Source organism: Mesocricetus auratus, unplaced genomic scaffold (assembly GCF_017639785.1).
Source record: "Mesocricetus auratus isolate SY011 unplaced genomic scaffold, BCM_Maur_2.0 Super-Scaffold_100021, whole genome shotgun sequence".
In the NCBI taxonomy this organism is placed as follows: domain Eukaryota; kingdom Metazoa; phylum Chordata; class Mammalia; order Rodentia; family Cricetidae; genus Mesocricetus; species Mesocricetus auratus.
Window position 1 is genome coordinate 17,767,946 of NW_024429202.1, and position 19,801 is coordinate 17,787,746.

Genomic DNA, 19,801 nt, shown 5'->3' on the forward strand with positions numbered 1-19,801 from the left:
CACATGAAATAAATTTTTAAAGAGTATGTCAAGAGTCCAGTACCACTGGTTAGTGACTCAGAAGGTGGTTAGTTCTTGTGATCAGATTATAAAGGCCTTGCTGCCAGAAACCATGCTGCAGGAAGCAGGAGTGAGTTTGGTCTGCAGAAGACCTATGAGGTTAGTGGATATGCCTAGTGAGAGAAGAGAGTGCGCTTGCAGGTCAGGTATGTGGAGGTGAGACCAAGGCGGGGGCTGTTCAGCAGGAGACACTGGTGACTGCTGTTGATGCTACAGACCAGGGGAGAAAGAGCAGTCTTGCTTCTTTTTGTACTATGTGCTTTGTCCGCATCTGTGTGACCTTTTTTGTTTAAAAAAATGGGGGGGGCGGTCTTGTTCTCCACTGCATTGCTGAAAAAAATGAGTGGCTATATGACGTATGAATGAACTTTGGGAGTCCATTCCACATAGAGGGATGCTCTCTCAGCCTGGACACATGGGGAAGGGCCTATGTCCTGCCCTGGATGAAATGACAGACTCTGGAGATTTCCCCCAAGGAGGGCCTCACCCTCCCTGGGGAATGATGTGGGGTGGGAGGTTGGGGAGGCTGGTGGAGGGACAAGGGAGGAGGGGTGGGAGAGGGAGCTGGGACTGACATGTGAAGCATTCATGTTTCTAATTTAAATAAAAACATATAGAGGGAAAAAATGAGTGGCTATATGTGTCCCATTCCAACCTACAAGAGTCTGAGTCAGTCTTTCCATCAGGAAGTAAAATGTCAGTAATAGTTTTCATCTCTTCTTTATTTTTCCCTTCTCTCCTCTTCCCTCCCCTTCCCTTCCCTCTTCCTTTCCCTTTGCCTCCCTTCCCTCCCATTCCCTTCCCTCTTCCTTTCCCTTTGCCTCCCTTCCCTTTCCCTTTCCCTTTCCCTTTTTCCCTTTCCCTTTTTCCCTTTCCCTTTTTCCCTTTCCCTTTCCCCTTCCCTTCCCTTCCCTGGATGCCCTTTATCAGAATGAGAAGGTTCACTTTCATTATTGGTTCAATGAGAGCCAACATCCTCCCTTTAGTCATAAAGATACTGAATTTAGTCAAATGAGCATTGACCATCTATCAAGACAGCTTTTCATTTTATATTTTCTAATAGTGAATTATAAAGCTGAGAATATGACCTGTGATCTTAGCATATGTGGTTATGGCTTATTGCCCTTTTGAAGGCTGGAGTGAATGTGAAGAAATGGGGGATTTTCTGCCTTTCTGTATGAGCTTTGTTTGCAGTTTTCTTGGAATGATTTGCATAGTATTGGGTATCAATGCAAGGCTGGTCTTCAGGATAATTTTCAAAGAATTCCTTCCTATTAATAATAAAAATTAGTATAGAACCTCTATCATTTGTTTTTTAAATGACTGCTAGTATATACCAGTGAGGATCTTTGGCCTTATAAAGTAGTATTGCAAGAGGGCTTAACTGTGAACTCTTGTTCTCTATTTGTCTATTCTAATCTGAGGTGTCCAAATCTCTGTGATAAATTAATACTTTTTGTTATTCATGTTCTAGAACTTGTTCTCTCAGTATTGCTGGTTTGCATCTTCTTATCAAGAAGGTATGGGAGGTTTGTTTATCAGTGTATTAATTACGTTCTGTTACTGTGATAAAGCATTGTGGTGAGAAGCCACTTACAGAAGAGTGTATTTGGTCTTCCAATTCCAGAGGAACAAGAGTCCATTGTGGTGGGCAGGCGCAGCAGCAAGCAGCAGGGTGGGTGGCAGGAGCAGGAAGCTGAGATCTCACGTTTTCAAAGTCAGGAAAATTACACAAGTAGGGTGAGGCTGTGCACTCTGAAAAGCCTGCCCTAGTGACATACTTCCTCCAGCAAGGGCTCATCTCCCAATCCTTCCCAAGCAGTGCCACTGGGGACCAAGAGTTCAAATACCAGAGTCCATGGGAGACATGCCTCATTCCCACCACCAGTCAACTTTCTTCATCTTCCTAAGAAGCAGACCTTACTGTACATTCGCTATTCCTTTCCTGTTTCCACTCAGTGACTTCTCTCTTACACTTAACAGTACTTTACTACTTGGTTTTGTTTGTTTTCTAGTGTATAAAAGTGGGAACCTCATCTTTCTAGTTTAGCGTTTAAGTATTTTTTAAACTTATTTTTGACATGCTTGGTGTAATGTTCTACATAGACTCAGCTACTTAGAAGGCTAAGGCAGGAGGTCTCAGACTAGTCTACTGGAGCAGCTGGACAACATAGTGACATCTTGTATTAAAAAAAAAAACTGAGCCGGGCGGTGGTGGCGCACGTCTTTAATCCCAGCACTCAGGAGGCAGAGGCAGGCAGATCTCTGAGTTCGAGGCCGGGCTGGACCAATAGCCTCCGAAACAATACAGGGAAACCCTGTCTCATAAAAACCAAAAACCAAACCAAAACAACAACAACAAAAAAAACCTGATTTGGGGAGATGGAACAATGAGTTATGTGCTTGCTACACAGGCATGAGAGCTGGAGTTCAGATCCTTAGCACCCATGTAAACAGCTGGGCGTGATGGCACATGCCTGTAAGTCCAGCATGGATGGGGGTTAAAGGAGAGGATCTGATGGGCTTGCTGGCCAGCCGGTTTAGCTAGTTGGTCAGCTCTGCGTTTAGTGAGAGACCCTGTCCCCCAAATAAAGTCGAGAGTGAGAGAAGAAAGTACCCACTTTTGACTCTGGCCTCTATACACTGTACACACAGTTCTACTCCCCACACAGACACACATGCAGACACACACACACACTGCTGTAATTTTCCAAATACTATATTAGACTCAGACTTCCATGTCTTTTTCACTTGCATTCAGCTAATCACTTTCTCACTTCCCTTGATTTGACCTGTAATTTACTCATAGTTTCCAAATATTTGAAACTTATTTAATTTTTGCTATTGAGTCTTTTGAATCCTACATTAGAGGTAGCATACTTTGTGTAATTTGAATTGTTTTAAGTTTTGAGGAAGTGGTTTATGTCTTCTACTATGCTTTGGCTGATAACATTCCAATCGTGTGAAGACTGTATAACATGTTATTATGGTTAGTGTGATCTTCGTTTAGGTTATGTTGGCTGACAGGGTTGTTCAGGCTTTTCTCTTCACTGAATAAAGGCTGGAAATTTTTAGACATAATTTCTTCATATATTTGTCTTCCTCTCATGTTTAATTCCAACTTTCTAACACGTCTTATTTCATTTTAGTAGTTTCATTATTACTTGTTCGTTACTGATGTCTTATTTTTTTAATGTCTTGTGTTAATCTACCCAAGATAATTTATCTTCTTGTATTTTTCCTTGTCTCTTTCTTATCTCTTAGCATGCTCGCATCTCTTCAGTCTTCTTTAATATGGAACATTTATAATCTAATGAGTATATTCATTATACTCTATAATTCTATCATCTATATCTTTTATGGATTTCTTTTTCTTTGTTATGCCATTTTATTTTCCTGTTTCTCTGTACATCATGCATTTTTGGTGCTGAGACATTTTGAATTTTAAATTGTTGGGTAATGATTGATATGTAATGATTGATAATGTATGTATTTGTAACATGAACACACAAACATAATATCTGCTGCATTATAAATGTGCAAATATTTTTTGAGCTTTGTACTGGGACATGACCAAGTTATTTGGAGGCACTTTTATCTTTTCAAGACTTGTTTTTAAACTTAGGCAGGAGCATCTTAGCTGTCAGAGCTAATCTGACCCCTCACCAGCCAGCCATCTGCCATGTTCACACAGGTGCTGCAGTTCCTGTTAGGTTGCTGTGCCGATGTAGATACTCAAGCTACATAAATGAACCTATCTTGTCCCAATGCGCACGTCCACTCATGAAACAAGATGCTACTACATTGCTGTGATCTTGCTGGTGAGAATGGCAGTGCTCCCCAGCTAAGTGATTCACCTCATCCATTCTAGTTCTTTACTTGGACTGGGAACTTCTGCAGGCATTAGCTGATCACATTAAAGACTTGAGAGCCTCTACTCACCAGCATAGCTTTTTGCTCTGCAAATTCTTGCTGCGGCTGGCTTCCTCAAGCTCTCAGTTGTCAACTAAAGGAAACTATAGTTTGGAGGGTTCCTTGCTTGTGGCGTGGCCTCAGAGTAGTTGTGGCCATTTTAGGACTGACATTTATCTATTCTTGGAGAGCTCTAGCATGTTTCATTCCCACTGTCTGAACACTTCTTGTTTATGTAATCCTTTGGCTTTTACAAGTAAAAGTGTTTTGCCTGCATGTATGTATGTGCATGCCTGGTGCCCACAGAAATTGGAGGGTGTTGGAGCCTTGACACTGGACTTAGATGATTGTGAGATACCACATGAGTGCTGCCCTCTGAAAGAGCAGTAAATGCTCTTAGCCAAATAACTATCTCTTCTCCAATTCCCCTGTGGTTTTCTCTTGTCTAGAAATTGAATAGATTGTTGGATACTAACATTCCACCTTGTTTCCAGTCGGCATTCAGTAAGTATGTAGTATATTGAGACAAGCCCTCCCATCTGCCTATTAGGGAATATGTTCTCCCTCCCCACTGTTAATGTCAACAGACACTTTTCATTGGCATAGCACATTTTTCTGTAACCGACCAGGCAGAAAATCCTACTCCTATGGTTTTTGTCTGGATCCTAATACCTTAAAAGACACAGCAGTATCTTTAAAGCGAAACCAGTCACTGAAGATATAATGCTTGAGGCACAAATACTTGCAAAACTGAAGAAAACACAAGCCACCCATAGCCGATTAAAAATCAATGGTTAGGAGCTAAAACTTCTGCCTGTTTCCAAGGGAGACCGCTTTAGCTCTCCATGGCATCTCATCCATGATTTCCCCCAGAGCAGCCCAGTTTGGCCTACTTACCTTTTGATGCCTGCTTGCTGGCTGTGACCTGCTTCCTGAGCAGAGAATGGGCAGAGCCAGCTAAGGTAAATGAAAGAGGAACATCTGGATTATGTCCTCCCTCCTCCAGTCCCTTTTGTTACAAAGTAGGTTGTTTTGCTCCCAGAATAAGTCGCTTCCTAAGGTCTTTGAGAGCACTGCTGTCCAGGTGAGTACCGTTCTCCAGTGAGAACAAGAGGGCACCCAGCTTCAGGGTGGCTGTGGTCTGTGCTTCGTTTTATGTAGCTCCACATTACTGTGAGATAGACATTCCTGAACCAGGGAAATGGAGAAAATACTCATCTAATTCGGATCTTTCAGATGATGAGCTTAACATCTTAAAGGACAATGAAGGAAAGTGGGTGTAAATGGTTTCATATTTTCAGATTTATGCATAATTTGGATCATTGTGTGTGCGTATGAATGTAGGGATATAAAAATCAGTGCCTTGAAGCCACGCAAAGACTATGGCAGAAGTGCCAGTATGACTGAGGACAGACTTCCATTTAAATAAATGATGAAGCACATGAAAGAAAGCAAATCATCAACATTAATCTGATCGGGTCTCATAAGAAAAGGCAGTTTATTAAGTTCAGGTTTTGGTTGTGTTGCTGAAGTCTTGTGCTTACCTAGCTGTGTCTGATGAAGACTTCAGATCTCGTATCAGTCACATGGCATGCATATGGCCTGGCTCTGCCCCCCAGAACTTTCACAAGCCCTTTACCTGTCTACTAGGATTTTTGCAGCTGTGAATAGTAGCTACTACCCAACCCTTGGAACTGTTTATACAATGGCATGTCTTTGCATATTGCAGTCTTCGGGACAGTGCTATGTCAACAGAATCTTTCTATTACCCTACAATATATACCAATGTTGAGTTTTCATAATCCACTGGAGATTTAAAAAATGGGGACATTATAGAGTTAACAAAGGTGAAGTGACTTGGCCAGTGTCCCAAATGCAAGGACCTAGAAAAACCAAAAGGCTGGTTATTCCAAGTTGAGTGTTGCTTACTGGGATGCTTGCATAGAGCACTGGTGGAGGACACTGGGGTCTGAAGGCCATTTTATGGGCTCTGTTGGGTTTTTGTTTTAATTGTTTCACTCAGCACTTCCTAGACCACATCCTGTTTGTGCTGAGCTAAGTGTTACCTGTTTCCAAGAGGCGGCAGGGTCCAGGGCATCTGGAGGTGACGGGAGTGATGATGTGGTCTTCTCGCAGCTCTTCTATTGCTGTCTGATGCTGTTACATTTCTCCAAAAAGCAGCAGAAATCTATGCTAAGAAGAGGACACAAAGCTCCTACGGAGAAGTTCCTGGGGGTTGGCTCTCAACCCATCTGCTCCTGGAGGTCCTGAATTTAGTGTCACCTTGTCAGGACCAAAGGCTCAGGCTTCATATTTGAAAAACAGTCACGTGTGGAGCCGGCTGTGGAGCGCTTTAGGAACAGATTACAGCAGGTTAAACAGCAACAGCTCCATCATATAGACCACTGGAGGGAGTGTATGCTTGTCTTTGCAGTGCTGAACTTAAACTCAATACATGCGAGGCCAGTGCTCCACCACTAAGTGATATCCTTTTTATTTTCAACACTCAAATACAAAAACTTCATATTGCCTGTACTGATTTCTAAGTTCCCTTTTATGTCTAAAGCGTGAAAGTAATGATTATAAATTAAGTAATACTTGCTTTTTATATGATCAATAGTAACTCTATTACTAATCTTCTCAATGTCAAGTCATTTGGAACAATGCTGACCTTGATGATAAAGCACATATGATATCAAAAGCAGTCAGGAAGGCTGGACCAGCACTCCAATACTACAAGCATGGTTAAGGCATCTGTCTGCAGCTACTCAGCTACAATAATGCAGAGCATCAAATGTGGTGCCATGGCAACCTCTCTGGGGTAGTAGCTTTTGAAACTCCCCTTCTATTATTAACAGACTTGACTTCATATTGTGGTAGGTATCCTCGGAGCGTACAAAATCAGTGACTAATTTTTCTTTGAGATTGTATGCAGGCAATGCTCCTACCCAAGTTTGAATACCAAAATCTAACCAAATAGAAGTTATTTGTACTTTCTGGTGTGGCCACAACTAAAAAGGGAAAAAGTACACCAATAATTCTTCTTCTTTATTTCATACAAAGGATTTGCTGTGAGTCTGCAAGTCATCTTGTCCAATCCTAAAGCTGTGTTTAAGCGCCGTGGATCTCAGCCAGGGATGCAGGAATCTGACTTTCTAAAGCAGATAACGACAGTTGAAGAGCTGGAACCAAAAGCTAATAACTGCACAAAGGTACTATTCACCTCCCTCACGCTGCTCGGCCTCAAGTGCTGACAGTGCGGCTGCTTAACCTGTCCCCTCCCCCGTAGGTTCTCGTGTGGCACACTCGGACAGAGAAAGTCAATCTAGCCAACGAGCCCAAGTACCACCTGGACACAGTGAACATTGAGGTGTAGACACCAAGACCAGCAGATGTACAAGAGGAAGTCTGGAGTTTAGGCTGCAGCTCATTCAGGTATTGTTCCTTTTCTCAGCCTTTCCTGTCAGCTGATGGACATCTGTTTAAAGAGCTAGCTGGATGCTACAAAATGTGTTGTCTTCATTTGTTCTGCATGTGTTCTCTAAAACGTAATTGGAAAGATTTTTGTACAATGAAGTTACGTGACATGTACGGCTCCTCCCTCCCTCAAGCCATCTCATAACTGATGGAATAGGTTTTAGAACCTGATGATGAATATTTTGTCAACTAAATAGTCCCAACTCTTGGTTTCACAACACAAAATATTTGGAAAGTGTTAGTGGCAGTGTACACTGTAGGAAATAAAACCCACAAATAAAAAAAGGTGTGTGGATTCATCTGTTTAATATAGGGAAATAACATTTTGTCAATACTAGGCACCATAAAATGTAAACACAATTACTGTCATAAACCTGGATATACCTTCAAGGATTAAAAGTGGCTTTGTAATAGTTACCCTGTGTGCATATAGTGCAGAAAAAAGGTCTTCATATTAGCACTATGTACATGAGAAGAGGTCCAAATTATAAGAGGCAGCAAAAATTTGAATTCTTAAATCATTAGGTTTTACAGTAACATCCAGGTTTATCTCCTTTCACTAATCACGTTCCCTGTTAAGCACATCATAACAACAGCACAGTGAAGTGAGTGATGAATAAAAGAATGATATACTAGAAAACAGTGTTCAGTGATACATTTACATTCTATTTATATGATTAAACATTTGATCATACAGTACCTTCCTACAGGATTACTGGCTAATTTGGGGGTGGGGTTTATACTGTTAGAAGTATTACTAACATGATAACTACTTCCCTTATATGCAAACATTAGAGCTATAATTTTGAGAATAAAACCGATTATGCGAGTTAACTGAGCAGCTTCTCAATGTGGTTTATGACATCATGGGAAACATGAGCAAAGCTGCCCTCCACAGAAGATGGGTTTCTCAACCTGCTTTCACATCAAATTTAATCAGCACAGACCACCACGGTCAATCAGGTAATTCTTAATGTGAACAAATGGGGGAAAAGAAAATACATATGTACATGAATAAACGGGAACCAGATGCCTTTGTAGCGAGGAATGTCGGGTGTTGGTTCTGGATGAAACTCTGCTGCGGCTTTTCACTTCCACAGCTGTGTGCTCAGAGTCTGTCCCGATGAGCTTCCAGACCACCCTGCTGTTGTGCTTGGGGGCTGGCCAAAACCTGTGGTCGGGTTTGCACTACTGAGACTCATGCCAGCCATTTGCTGATTCATCTGTGAAACAAATAAAAGGCTTAGTTTACGAGGACTATTTACCTCTCATTCTCTAGCTACAGCCAGATATTTCATCATTAATGTGAAAATTAGTTAAGCGCTGGCAAAGCAGACCACACACAAGTTATCTCTATACTGAATCTAATAACTTTGTTACTTATTTTTTCCTGTGTCTATGAAGTAATCCATACTTAGTTCGCTTTCTATATACAAATTTTTATCCCAAAGATTAACCATATTTGAAAAAAGTACCAAAGTAATCTCTGCATTTGTATCTGAGTATGAGTCCGTCCATCTCTCTTTCAACTACACAGGATATTTTTTTCTGTGATTCCCCAAGGACCAAGAAATTTTAGAAATTAAAACATCCTAAAATTACTCTAATATTTATAAAAACCTGTAATTCTCTATTAACATCCTAAATGACTTTAATATACTTTCTAAATGTTGAAAAGGTCATATAGCATGTTTTGGGTTTTGTATTGTAACAGCTAAAATTAAATTTCATTATATGCTATAAAATAAAAGATGTGTATTTTTTTCCAGGCTAGAGTTCAGTACATTTATCAGCCTCTTAGCTAATCCAGTGGTTCTCTCACTACCAAGGATGATGGAGCAGGAGAGGCAGGATTTACCATAATACAGTTCCAAACCCATGAGCAGTGTAAAGTGTGTTCTTTTTGTAAAACACAGTAACCACACCAGAGCTCCATGTGTCTAGAGGCAAGCAGATCACAAACACTCCCATGGCCTTGCTGACAGGACTGTGGTTCATCACTGGCTCATCTGTAATTTAACTGAATGCTCAGTATCCTGGCCACAGAAAAGCTGTCATTAACATCTGGCACTTGTAATTGTCCAGGTTTCCAGTGTGTACACAGTGTGGTTCGTGTAGTCCTATAAACCACACTTATAAAAAGAAATACCTCATAAGTACTTGTAAGACATTTGGTGATTTTGCTAATGTCCATTAGAAATCAACGTTCTGAAAGTAAAACTACTGGTCTTATAGGAACGGAGACCCCTAAGATGCAGGAAAGGCAATGTGAACATGAACGTTAATTCAAAAGTCTCTGACTGCACAGCTACAGCAAAGTCAGGACAGCATTTAATACAGAAATGTTACTCCTCGGCTTAAAACTAACCCAGATAGACATGGAATTTATGAGTGAGTACCCGAGGTAAGTAGGGTTTTACTATCATAGGGACTCTCCAGCCAATGGGTGCTCCTCATGCCCTAACCATATGACAGAGAGAGCCTTGATCCCTCATAAAACACTGCTTTGAGAATATGAAGCTGGCTTTCTTCTCATTGGTAAGAGTTAACCAACAAGAATCCAGGCTTACTAGTGAAGATAGCCTGAAGTGGATGACTAAATGACCCCACCCAGCAGCTGAGTAATGCTACTGCTAAGCCTTGCAGGTAGTAGATGAGGAGGAGGTGTCTCTCGTATGCTGTAAAAGATAAGGTCTAGCTAGTACAGGTAGATTAGGCATTTTTCACATTACAGGCTGAAATGGGAAAAGGAGAATCCTAATGTTTCTTTACAGAATACTCTTAAAAACAGTACAGTAAAAAGTCATTTATCTATCTGATAAACCCTCATGACGTCTATAAAACATTAGATTTCACAGCGAACTACTCAGAATATGCGCATGGCTTCTTAGATTTGAGGTGGTAGACAGTTCATGAGTCCTACCTGTGAGAGATTCCACTGAGGCTGCTGAGCTTGTGGCAGGCCAAACTTACTCTGTGGTGCACCCATCTGTCCTACCATTCCTCCTTGAGGGCCAACAACATTCTGAGGAAGTTGCATCACTCCAGTCTGTGCATTTCCCATAAACCCATTGGGCATGGGCATGCCCACCATCATGCTAGTATTTTGTCCCATCATGTTTCCTATAAGACCGGGAGCCGCAGGCACTGGTACACCCATGGAAGGAAAACCTTGAAATGCAGTCGCTGCTTGTGAGGTAAATGGTATATTTGTAGGTCCCATAAACACACCTGTATTAAGAACCATAAATTTAAAAAAAAAAAAAAGGTCAAAAAGAGGCTCTTTAATATGGCTGCACTCATCTCCAGATACAGAAAAGAGATAGCTTCCTGACCCACCGAGCAGACAGCTTAAAATAACCCATACCTTCAAAGCCTGTTATTTCCATAACACAGACAAATGTACTGTCTATTGTGAAAGGCAAATGCACAGCCTGAGAGTACATGTTGCTCCTGCTCACTCCCAAACCAACCAGGCAGGTAACCAGGTGGTTATTTCCTTTTATGAGGAAGTAGGTGGGTAGCCACACGGTTCCAGTCTATTTTTGAGACAAGTTTATTTTGGATGAAAGGGCTTGATGGATTAAAACTGAATGAATTGAATGCTTTTATTTCACTATAATGACAAGGCATTTAAGTTTTGCACATTTGCTTATTTGTTTGCCTGTAGAGCAAATAGAGGGTATACAAAGTCAAAGTTCATGTAAATCAAATTCTAGTGATTGTTCAAAGAAATTCATGTCCTATAAACTTGTAGAACAATATTAAGTGATATGTGAACAACCTGTCAAATGAATAAAGTTTTGTGAATCCTACATTGTTTAATTCTAATGCTTCATTCATTTCATTCATGTAGAGAAGCATCCACTACTACCATAGGAAAATGCAACTGATATTGCAGTTCAAGTGATGTCATCTATAATACCACTGTCATTCACTGGAAGCAGAGTTCAACATCAATTACCAGGAGTGCTTTGCTGTGTTCCTGTGCCATACAGAGATAAGATGGAGTCTTTGGAGAGTTGTTTCTTTGCTACTTCTTCTGACTTTGTAGTTTGCTCAGTGAACAGATCCAGATCCCCAGATGTTACAGTAGATAGGGTAGCAGCTGCTGGTACAGAGGCTGTCCCCTGGACAAACACCAAAGTAAACTGTCAATTTCTACATAACACAGTTTAGTACTTAAAATTCACATAAGATTATGAAATTTGGAGTAAATTACAACAGGTATAATTGTGATATCTATAAAGATCATTTTTGAGCCCACATAAACAAGAGCATCTAGATGAAGGTGCAATGTTTCACAATGTGACCTGTTATTGTAAACCAAGGAGACTGAAGCTCCTTATAGCCACATTCAGTAGCTGGGACACAGCAGCTTTTGCTCATCACATCTTGAATGCAATGGATCTGACAACATGCAGGTACTGCCACCATGTCTCTCAAGAACTAGTGTCACTTGGAATAAAGAATGTTACAACTTGCAGAAGCAAAAGGTTCTATAATGGCAGACTAAACTTTATCTACCTATTCAGGCATATCCTGCATGCTATTTTGAAGCAAATCGACACAAGTAATTTAGATATTTAATACAAACAAGTTTCCCCTTAACCTACTTACACAAAGGTAGAATTGCATAATCACAACTGACAGTCTTGCTTAATTTGTTTTAAATATGAAAAAAAGTAAGGATTCTCTGAAGAATGCTGGCTCACATTCTTCTCAAACTACAGACTGAGGTGAGTAGCAAGTGGAAGTTGAATTCACACATTCACTGTCCCGAGTAGGACATTCTGCAGTAAAATACTATCAAAGTATTTTATTCAAACTTGTTAAGCAGAGCCATACTTTGAACCTATTATGACTAATTGAGCAAGACTTATGTCTTACTTTGCAAACGCTCTAAAAATTAGACATGACAGAATACTAAAACATAGTCTCTTTTAATCTGACAATATCTTAGTTACCAATGAAGAAGCATAGGACCACAGAGGCCAACAGAATGCTTCCAGGCTAGACTAGATCCCTACCCCTGAGTCTTGGGATCTGTATGTCACCCACCTTCTGTCCTATGAAATGAGGACAGGCTTTGTAACCACAGGGCTTTTCACAAGAGAGTGTTAAGTATTAACTACTCAGTATTTATTGTTCACACTGATGACAAAATGGCATCACTACATGATCCTTTCATCACATTTCGCTTCTGTGCAACACAGGAATCTACTCAACCTCTTGGGTTCTTGATGAATGAGATTTCATCATGAAAAAAACCCAAATGGTTGAGGGAACACTAATTCTGGTCTCATAGTAGAGCAGTCTGACAAACATTCTCATGATCTGAATATCCAGTAAGTAAATATGAACATCTACCGCAACCCAGTCTAAGTGGCACAGCTAGAAAGCACCTGAAGTCTGCTTCTCTACCAGGGTTGTACTTGCCATCATCACTTCACCACCAAGGTAAAAGGAAAACCATGCTTGCCTGTTGCTTTATAATTCAGGTTTTCTGGCCTTTTGGAAAATCCCGGGGCTTAAACCATGGGCAGTTATCAGCACTTGTGCATGCCTACAGATTCTTTCTCACATATTCATATTCTGTGTCTCCTCCTCCCTTCCATGTGTGAGAAGACGGCAAAGGGCTGTTGTGTCCATCTTCTCTCACCCCATATGCATGCACGCTTTTGTCAACTATTTCCAGACACATGGTAAGCCCAGGCTATTTCATATTTGCACATGGGCAAAACTGTGATTAGAATTTACATATGATTAGAAAAATCAAAAATGTTCAGAGTAATTCATGATCTTAGTACTTAATCCCAATTAAAGCTCAATTTCATATACTAAAAAACCTACCACAATTAGCAACTTTCACAGTTTCAACATTCTTATGAATGCACACATATAAGATATCCTTTATTGGCAAAAGCAATATGTTGAAAATGTACTTAGATTTAATCTTAGCATGTAGTTTGCATAAAAGGCAATTCTTTTCATCAAATATTTTACAGGGCTCAATACAACCAGCATAAGCAGTAGTCAAGAAAAGAATTAAGATGTGTTTTTTAAAATGAACCACACAATGTTGGAGAGGCAAGTCAATAGTTAAGAAGAACACCCAGGTTAACTTAATTTCACAGCACCTTCATGGTGCTCACAACCGTTCTGAAAGATTCTATCAGCCTCCTTGAGTGAGTGGGTAGAGGGGGGGTGGGACAGGAGAGAGAGAGAGCACAAGCACCTTACCATGCTATGAGGTACTAATAAGAATGTACGAAGCATAAAGGTTAGTCTTTAGAACTTACCAGCTGGCATAAAGGTTAGAACTTGGAGTTTACCAACTGGCTGGCCTGTCAATGAAGATTCAGGAATCTACCTGCCTTCCTACCACCTCAGCGCTGTGGTTACAGACACATGCTGCTGTGCACAAGTTTTTGTGTGGGTGCTAGGGATCTGCATTCATGACTTAATGCTTACATATCAAGCATTTTATTTAATAAACCATCTCCCCAGTCTCTGTTTAGACATGAGTCGCAGCAGGAACTGAAAGGCCCAAAGCCACCAATAAGCTAGCTAGTTACCTTTCCTAAAATATATGCTATTGCTATACTTTGATAATAACTCATTGTAGCCTAATTACCAAGCAATTTACTTGTTAAATTCAAGGTAAGTACACAATAATTTTATAATAAATAATTATTCATCTCAATGAGACAGACTTGTTATTAAAACTTTTACATATTCCATATTTTATATATTGCATCTCAAATACTTTTCAGAAAACACAGTTTTCTGTGTGGGAGGGACTGACAGTGTTGCAGGCTTGCAAGTGACTTTAAATTGCACCCTGGAAGTTAACACTTCAACTGAAGGAAACTCTATACAATGCTACAAAAAATAATTCAGAATTCTTCACCATTAGTATTTTAAAAAATCTTATTACCACTTTCAACAGTTTTTATTTAATCATTCAAAGAGCACGATTTCATTTTAAGACTAACTTAAAACATAATTTAACTTCAGAGAAATACAAACATTTAATTTTCTAGAACCTACTCCAATCAAAATGTAATAATAAAGACAACGTTAGTAACAGTGGCTTGTGAGTTAAGCTCAGGTTGAAGTTGTCACCCCCACCCCCACATATGCATTCTAGATACTGTTGTTTCCCTGAAACAACGGCTTAAACTTGAAGGATGGCAAAGTCTGTCTGTACGGGTCATGACAGTCTATCTCTGTTGCTTAGCACCAAAGTAGCTGAAAACTATAAATCAATGTGTCGGAATAAAACTTTATCTGTTTAAACAAAATGAAACTGCAAAAGAAGTTTGCTAAGCCCTGGCCTAAAGAATAGATTTTCAACCAATGACTGCTCAGGGACAACAATTTCAAAGTTAAATTTCTGAAGCTTTTCAAAAAGAGGTGGTGGTCATACAGAACCACATTTCACTGCATACCTGAGCTGGGGGCATGACAGTTGCAGGTAAAGGATTAGAAATCATTGGTCCAAAAATGTCCAGATCGTCATTCAGGGGTGGCACTGTGGTTGTACTCCCATTGGTCACTGGTGCCTCAGCAGGACCATCTGAAAGGAATGTAGATTTTGTCAACATAGAATCTCAAGTTACATGAAACAGGATGCTTTATTTTAGTAGTTTTTTTTTTTTAATAAAAACAATTTAAAAGAAAACTGTGTTCCCTTCTATCCTAGGATCCACCCTCCACCCAAACACTTCATGTTCCTTTCTACCCTAGGGTCTACCCTCTGTCCCAAAGAGAACACTTTAGTGTTGTTTGCTTTCTCAGAAACCCTTCTGCTGCTTTCCAGGACTAACTCCAACCTCTTCTGAACAAATGGTTTCACACTACTCACAATATTCTGAGGACTTGTTTTTTTGAAATCACCAATGGTTTTTATCTAACCCCAGCACACACACAAACAACATACCCAATCCACTTTCTCATTATCCCAGACTTCTCATTGTATGGTATTTTAATGATAAGCTTTGGATGTCATTCCTATAAATATTCCTTATTACGACAAAAGCAACATGTAACAGAATTATTGAAACCAATTCGTAATAACCTTAATTAAAGCATTTCAACCTTGCAAATCAGTAAATATAAGTTGCCAATGGGTTTTTAAATATGCCATCTTTGCTTAACACCTTCAGCATGATTCACTGAAATTCCTCTTTCAATCCCTTTTGAAGGTTACTGTTTCTAAGTTTCAATATTCCAAAAGTACAGATAAGGACTCATTATCACCATTACTAACACCACATTGTCCTAGATGTTTTAAAGGATGTTTACATGTTGTCATTTTTGTCCCATGCAAGATAATGCTTTGGCGATCTCCAGGTACCATGGCAGAGACTGAAGGCGTCCTCGGTGCGGTCACCTAGTTAAGTACAGACGTTTGTGCTGCAGCGGTCTTCCCTCCCTAGGCTAGTGAGCTGTCTCAGACAGACTCACACAAATACAAAAGCCACAGGGTCACAGGACAAGAAGGAGCAGTAACAACAGGAAATAGGACCGAAACTCATGAAAATGTTATCATGAAACCCATTATTTTATTTAATTGATATAATACTAAAAATAGGAAGCCACGCAATTATAAAGACAACTAATTACAAAGGACCAGTTAAAATTCTGAAAATTAAGAGTAATCTTCAAATACTTAATTATTTGCACTAAGTTTGAAACAAAGGAGGAAAACATTTCAAAATCATTCAAATACTACTGATTCATTACCTTTCCATTCCACTGTCCTTGTACAAGATCCAGTTTATGTGTAGTTTCCAGGGAGGTATACAGATGGACAGGGTCATCAACAAACAAACTGAGATATGATCAGCCCTCAACTAATGAACAATATTATAAAGTACTAGGAGTTAAATACATTCTCCTGATCCAAGAATCACTATAGCATTTCTTTACTGACGAAATAAAAGCCAATAGAACACCAAGATGTTGAAAACAGTTTTTAAAATTTAGAGTTATTCAAATTAAACACAGTAAATCTTAATTAAAAATACATAAATCAGGATAATCTGGGTCTTGCTTGTGCATTTATATACACGTGGGCAAATATCCAGACAACTAGAAACTTCCTCTTCCAACCACACAGCGCATCCGCTTCTATGAGATAAAGGGGACATCTGTGCACACAGGTGATCAGAATCCACCATGGACATGCACCTTGCTGTGTAGTCCTTGCTCAGCTACGGAATGGTGATGGGAGCAGCCACTGTAATCACTATGTGGAAACAGTAGTTGGTGAACAATAAAAATAATGGGAGAGCCAGAATATGAGAAAAGCCTATGGGAAATTTAGCTGGGGACGCCATAAAAGACAACAACGTAGCACAGAGAACCCTTGAAAAAAAAGGCAATGAACAAACAGAAGAAATTAGAACAATGCAGTAAAATGAAGAAAGACTTTCAATCTTAAAGGCAAAACCAGACCTACAGCTAGTGGCTTGTGGGTAACTATTTACTTTCTACATTATCTTAATAATTCAGGTTAGTATTTTGTGAACTAAGTTGACTGATAAGTGAATTTTTAAACTACACATATAACAGAAATTGACCAAAATAAAAAACCAAGGTTGAAATATTTTCAACTATAGAAAAAAAGGTGTTAAATTGGTGTGACATATCAGGTATGTCCAACCTGTGACCCCATGCTGCATGATGCCCAATATATATTTGTTGACATCACTGACACAATGTCAAAAGGTTCCACACTTCTGTTCACAGGAAATACAATCATGCCCAGCAAGCATTTACTGATGTACTTCCCATTATAATGTTGAGAGATGCTTAGAAAGAAGGTAACAATTCAAATAGGACAAACTTTAACATCACCCTCTTACACTAAGAAATATTTATGATTCATAAGTGAGCCTGTCAATTCTAATTAGCCTTGGCTATACTAGAACTCATCTTATTGCTATAATCCAAATGAAGACACAGTAAACAAACACTACTTAGTGCCCACATTCACGATCCAAGCACCTACATAAGAATTTATAAGCTAATTAGAATTTAGAATACTTTGTATTTTAACAACACATTTGAATTCTAGTACTTCTCTAATCTCCATTTAGTCCTGTTAGCACCTCAAAGGTTTATAATAAGAAGAAAAGGATTTCAAGAAAAGTTAACAAACTGGTGCACCTGAGAAACACAGCTGCCAGCATCCTTGGCTAACTGCTCTTTGCCCACAAACTTCCACAGTACTATCTTCTTGGGTTACAAGTGCTTAACACCAGGGCTTCTCCTCTCCAGTTCACTTATGAAAGAGGCTGGAGTTCTCTAAGTCAGAATATGTTTCCAAGTCACTGTCCACGTTCAGCCCATTCCTGTTTTCAGAGCACCACACAAGACTACTCAAGAACAGAGAAGCATCCTTCACCAAGCACCCTGCTAGCTGGATCTGTCACTCTTTCTCCTACAGATCAGTTCCAAGTGTCTCGCCATATCACCTGATGGGTTCTCCAAAGCTGTCTGCTCAATGAAAATGCAAACAGACTACAGTTCATAAAATGCTCTTAAAAGAGACAGAGACGGGGAGGGAGAGGGAGGATGCACTAACAGCTATCTTTATCTGGGTAGTTGCCTTCTAACTGGGCTGTCACTGTAAAGGTGGCCACCATGAGCCATTAGAATTTACCTAAAATTAAGTATACACAGTACAAGCTGTTTTCTTTAATTAGCAGAAACACCAGCAAGAACATTAACTGATGAAATTAAAGAAAATAGAACTTAAATTAAACTTTAGCATCGATCCAGATTTCAAACTGAGTTCCCAGAAGCAATTACCTCATCCACATTTCTTCCTCCTTTAAAAGTGCAACTCTATTTCCTATATGCACAACTGTAAATACCCCTAGACTCTTCTGGTATTTACTAGTGTTCAGCAAACTGCCGGTGCTCAATAAACACTAACTGCATTCATCTTTTACTTGAATGTCAGAGGTGGTCATAATCTACTTGCACAGATAATGAAATAATGTCAAAGAGCAACATGAGATTTTATGCATCACCAATCTAGGTTAAGGTAGGTAAGAGGGTGATAGGCAAACAGATGTTGTATTTTTCATTACCATTTTTCACAGACCATGAACATTCAGCCTTTAGTACATCCTATCTCAATGAAAACTGCCAAGTCCAAGTCCTGTTACTTACTGAGCCAGCAAAGCCCAATCAGAATGGATCGGCTGTATGTGGGGCCAGCGCTGATCAAGTCAAGGAGGCTGCTGCCTCCATGAGATGCAGCCACAGTCTTCTTGAAGCTTTTAAAAGTCATTTAAAGCTTTTTTTCTTACTAGAAAGTTGTTTAAACTTAAAATACATCCCTTGCTTTATTGGCTAAAATAAGTCCCATGTGAATTAATTTATAAATTCAAGTCATCTGAAGCACTTAAATTCAAGCTTTAAACCTAACTTTACTTAAAAACTGTCTGAGAGCTAATGAGTGCTAGTTAGTTAGTTTATTTTTTTACTCTTTATTACTGAGAAATAGATAAGTGTTTTGGCTAGCTTGCCAAAAGAAAAAAATAACAGAAAACCCACTGAGCTGCCCTTAAAAGGTGATCTTTGCCCTCTGCACTGTCTGTCCTGCTCCATTTTACAAGCATGTGCCCAGCCAGCGGTCTACTATGCCAGGGGTAAATAAATACACTGCACCATCCCTACAACGGCCAGCGTTAAGATGGCTATTCTCTTATGAACAGACACTACAATACTGTGCAGAAGGGAGCCCTGCCAACATGCTGCCAATCTCTCGGGAGGCACACACATTGACAGCTGTCCTATGAGACTGCTTAGATGTGGCTTGTCAGATGTTTTAGCAGAACTGACTGCTAGTGTCTATACATACCTGTACCATTCCATATACAGCCTCAAAAGACAAGATCTCCCTTCAATATGAAATCAAATCATACATAAAAACAAACTTATTTCCAAAAGTTTAAAAATGGTGACATTCCCCATAGGCCAAAGACAAATAGTTCAATACTAAAGTATTACATGCATGAAATGTTTGGTAGAACTTTACCAGATTATAGTTAAGAGTAACGTAAAAATGGTGACATTCTCCATAGGCCAAAGACAAATAGTTCAATACTAAAGTATTACATGCATGAAATGTTTGGTAGAACTTTACCAGATTATAGTTAAGAGTAACGTAAAAATGGTGACATTCTCCATAGGCCAAAGTTCAATACTAAAGTATTACATGCATGAAATGTTTGGTAGAACTTTACCAGATTATAGTTAAGAGTAACATAGCGGCACAGATTAAGATACATGGGACTTGGTGAAATCTAGGTTAAATTTATTCAGGGAG

General features: G+C 39.5%; 2 protein-coding genes across 4 annotated transcripts in view; one reads left to right on the top strand and one right to left on the bottom strand.

The window, feature by feature from the left end:
• Positions 1-11,264, top strand: part of B3gat2 (beta-1,3-glucuronyltransferase 2) — a 91,333-nt gene extending 80,069 nt beyond the window's left edge. Inside the window, exons 3-4 of the mRNA XM_040729138.1 lie at positions 7,036-7,184; positions 7,262-11,264. Coding sequence (XP_040585072.1) covers positions 7,036-7,184; positions 7,262-7,348 — 236 coding nt within the window. The 3' untranslated portion in view covers positions 7,349-11,264. The remainder of the gene's footprint in view (positions 1-7,035; positions 7,185-7,261) is intronic.
• Smap1 (small ArfGAP 1) overlaps positions 7,739-19,801 on the bottom strand; it is an 81,852-nt gene continuing 69,789 nt past the window's right edge. For all 3 annotated transcript variants that reach the window (XM_005086523.2, XM_005086524.3, XM_021223303.2), the window contains 4 exons: positions 14,904-15,031; positions 11,414-11,579; positions 10,373-10,680; positions 7,739-8,672 (listed from right to left, as the gene is read on the bottom strand). In XM_005086523.2, the coding sequence (XP_005086580.2) occupies positions 8,538-8,672; positions 10,373-10,680; positions 11,414-11,579; positions 14,904-15,031 (737 nt within the window). In that variant the 3' untranslated portion in view covers positions 7,739-8,537. The remainder of the gene's footprint in view (positions 8,673-10,372; positions 10,681-11,413; positions 11,580-14,903; positions 15,032-19,801) is intronic.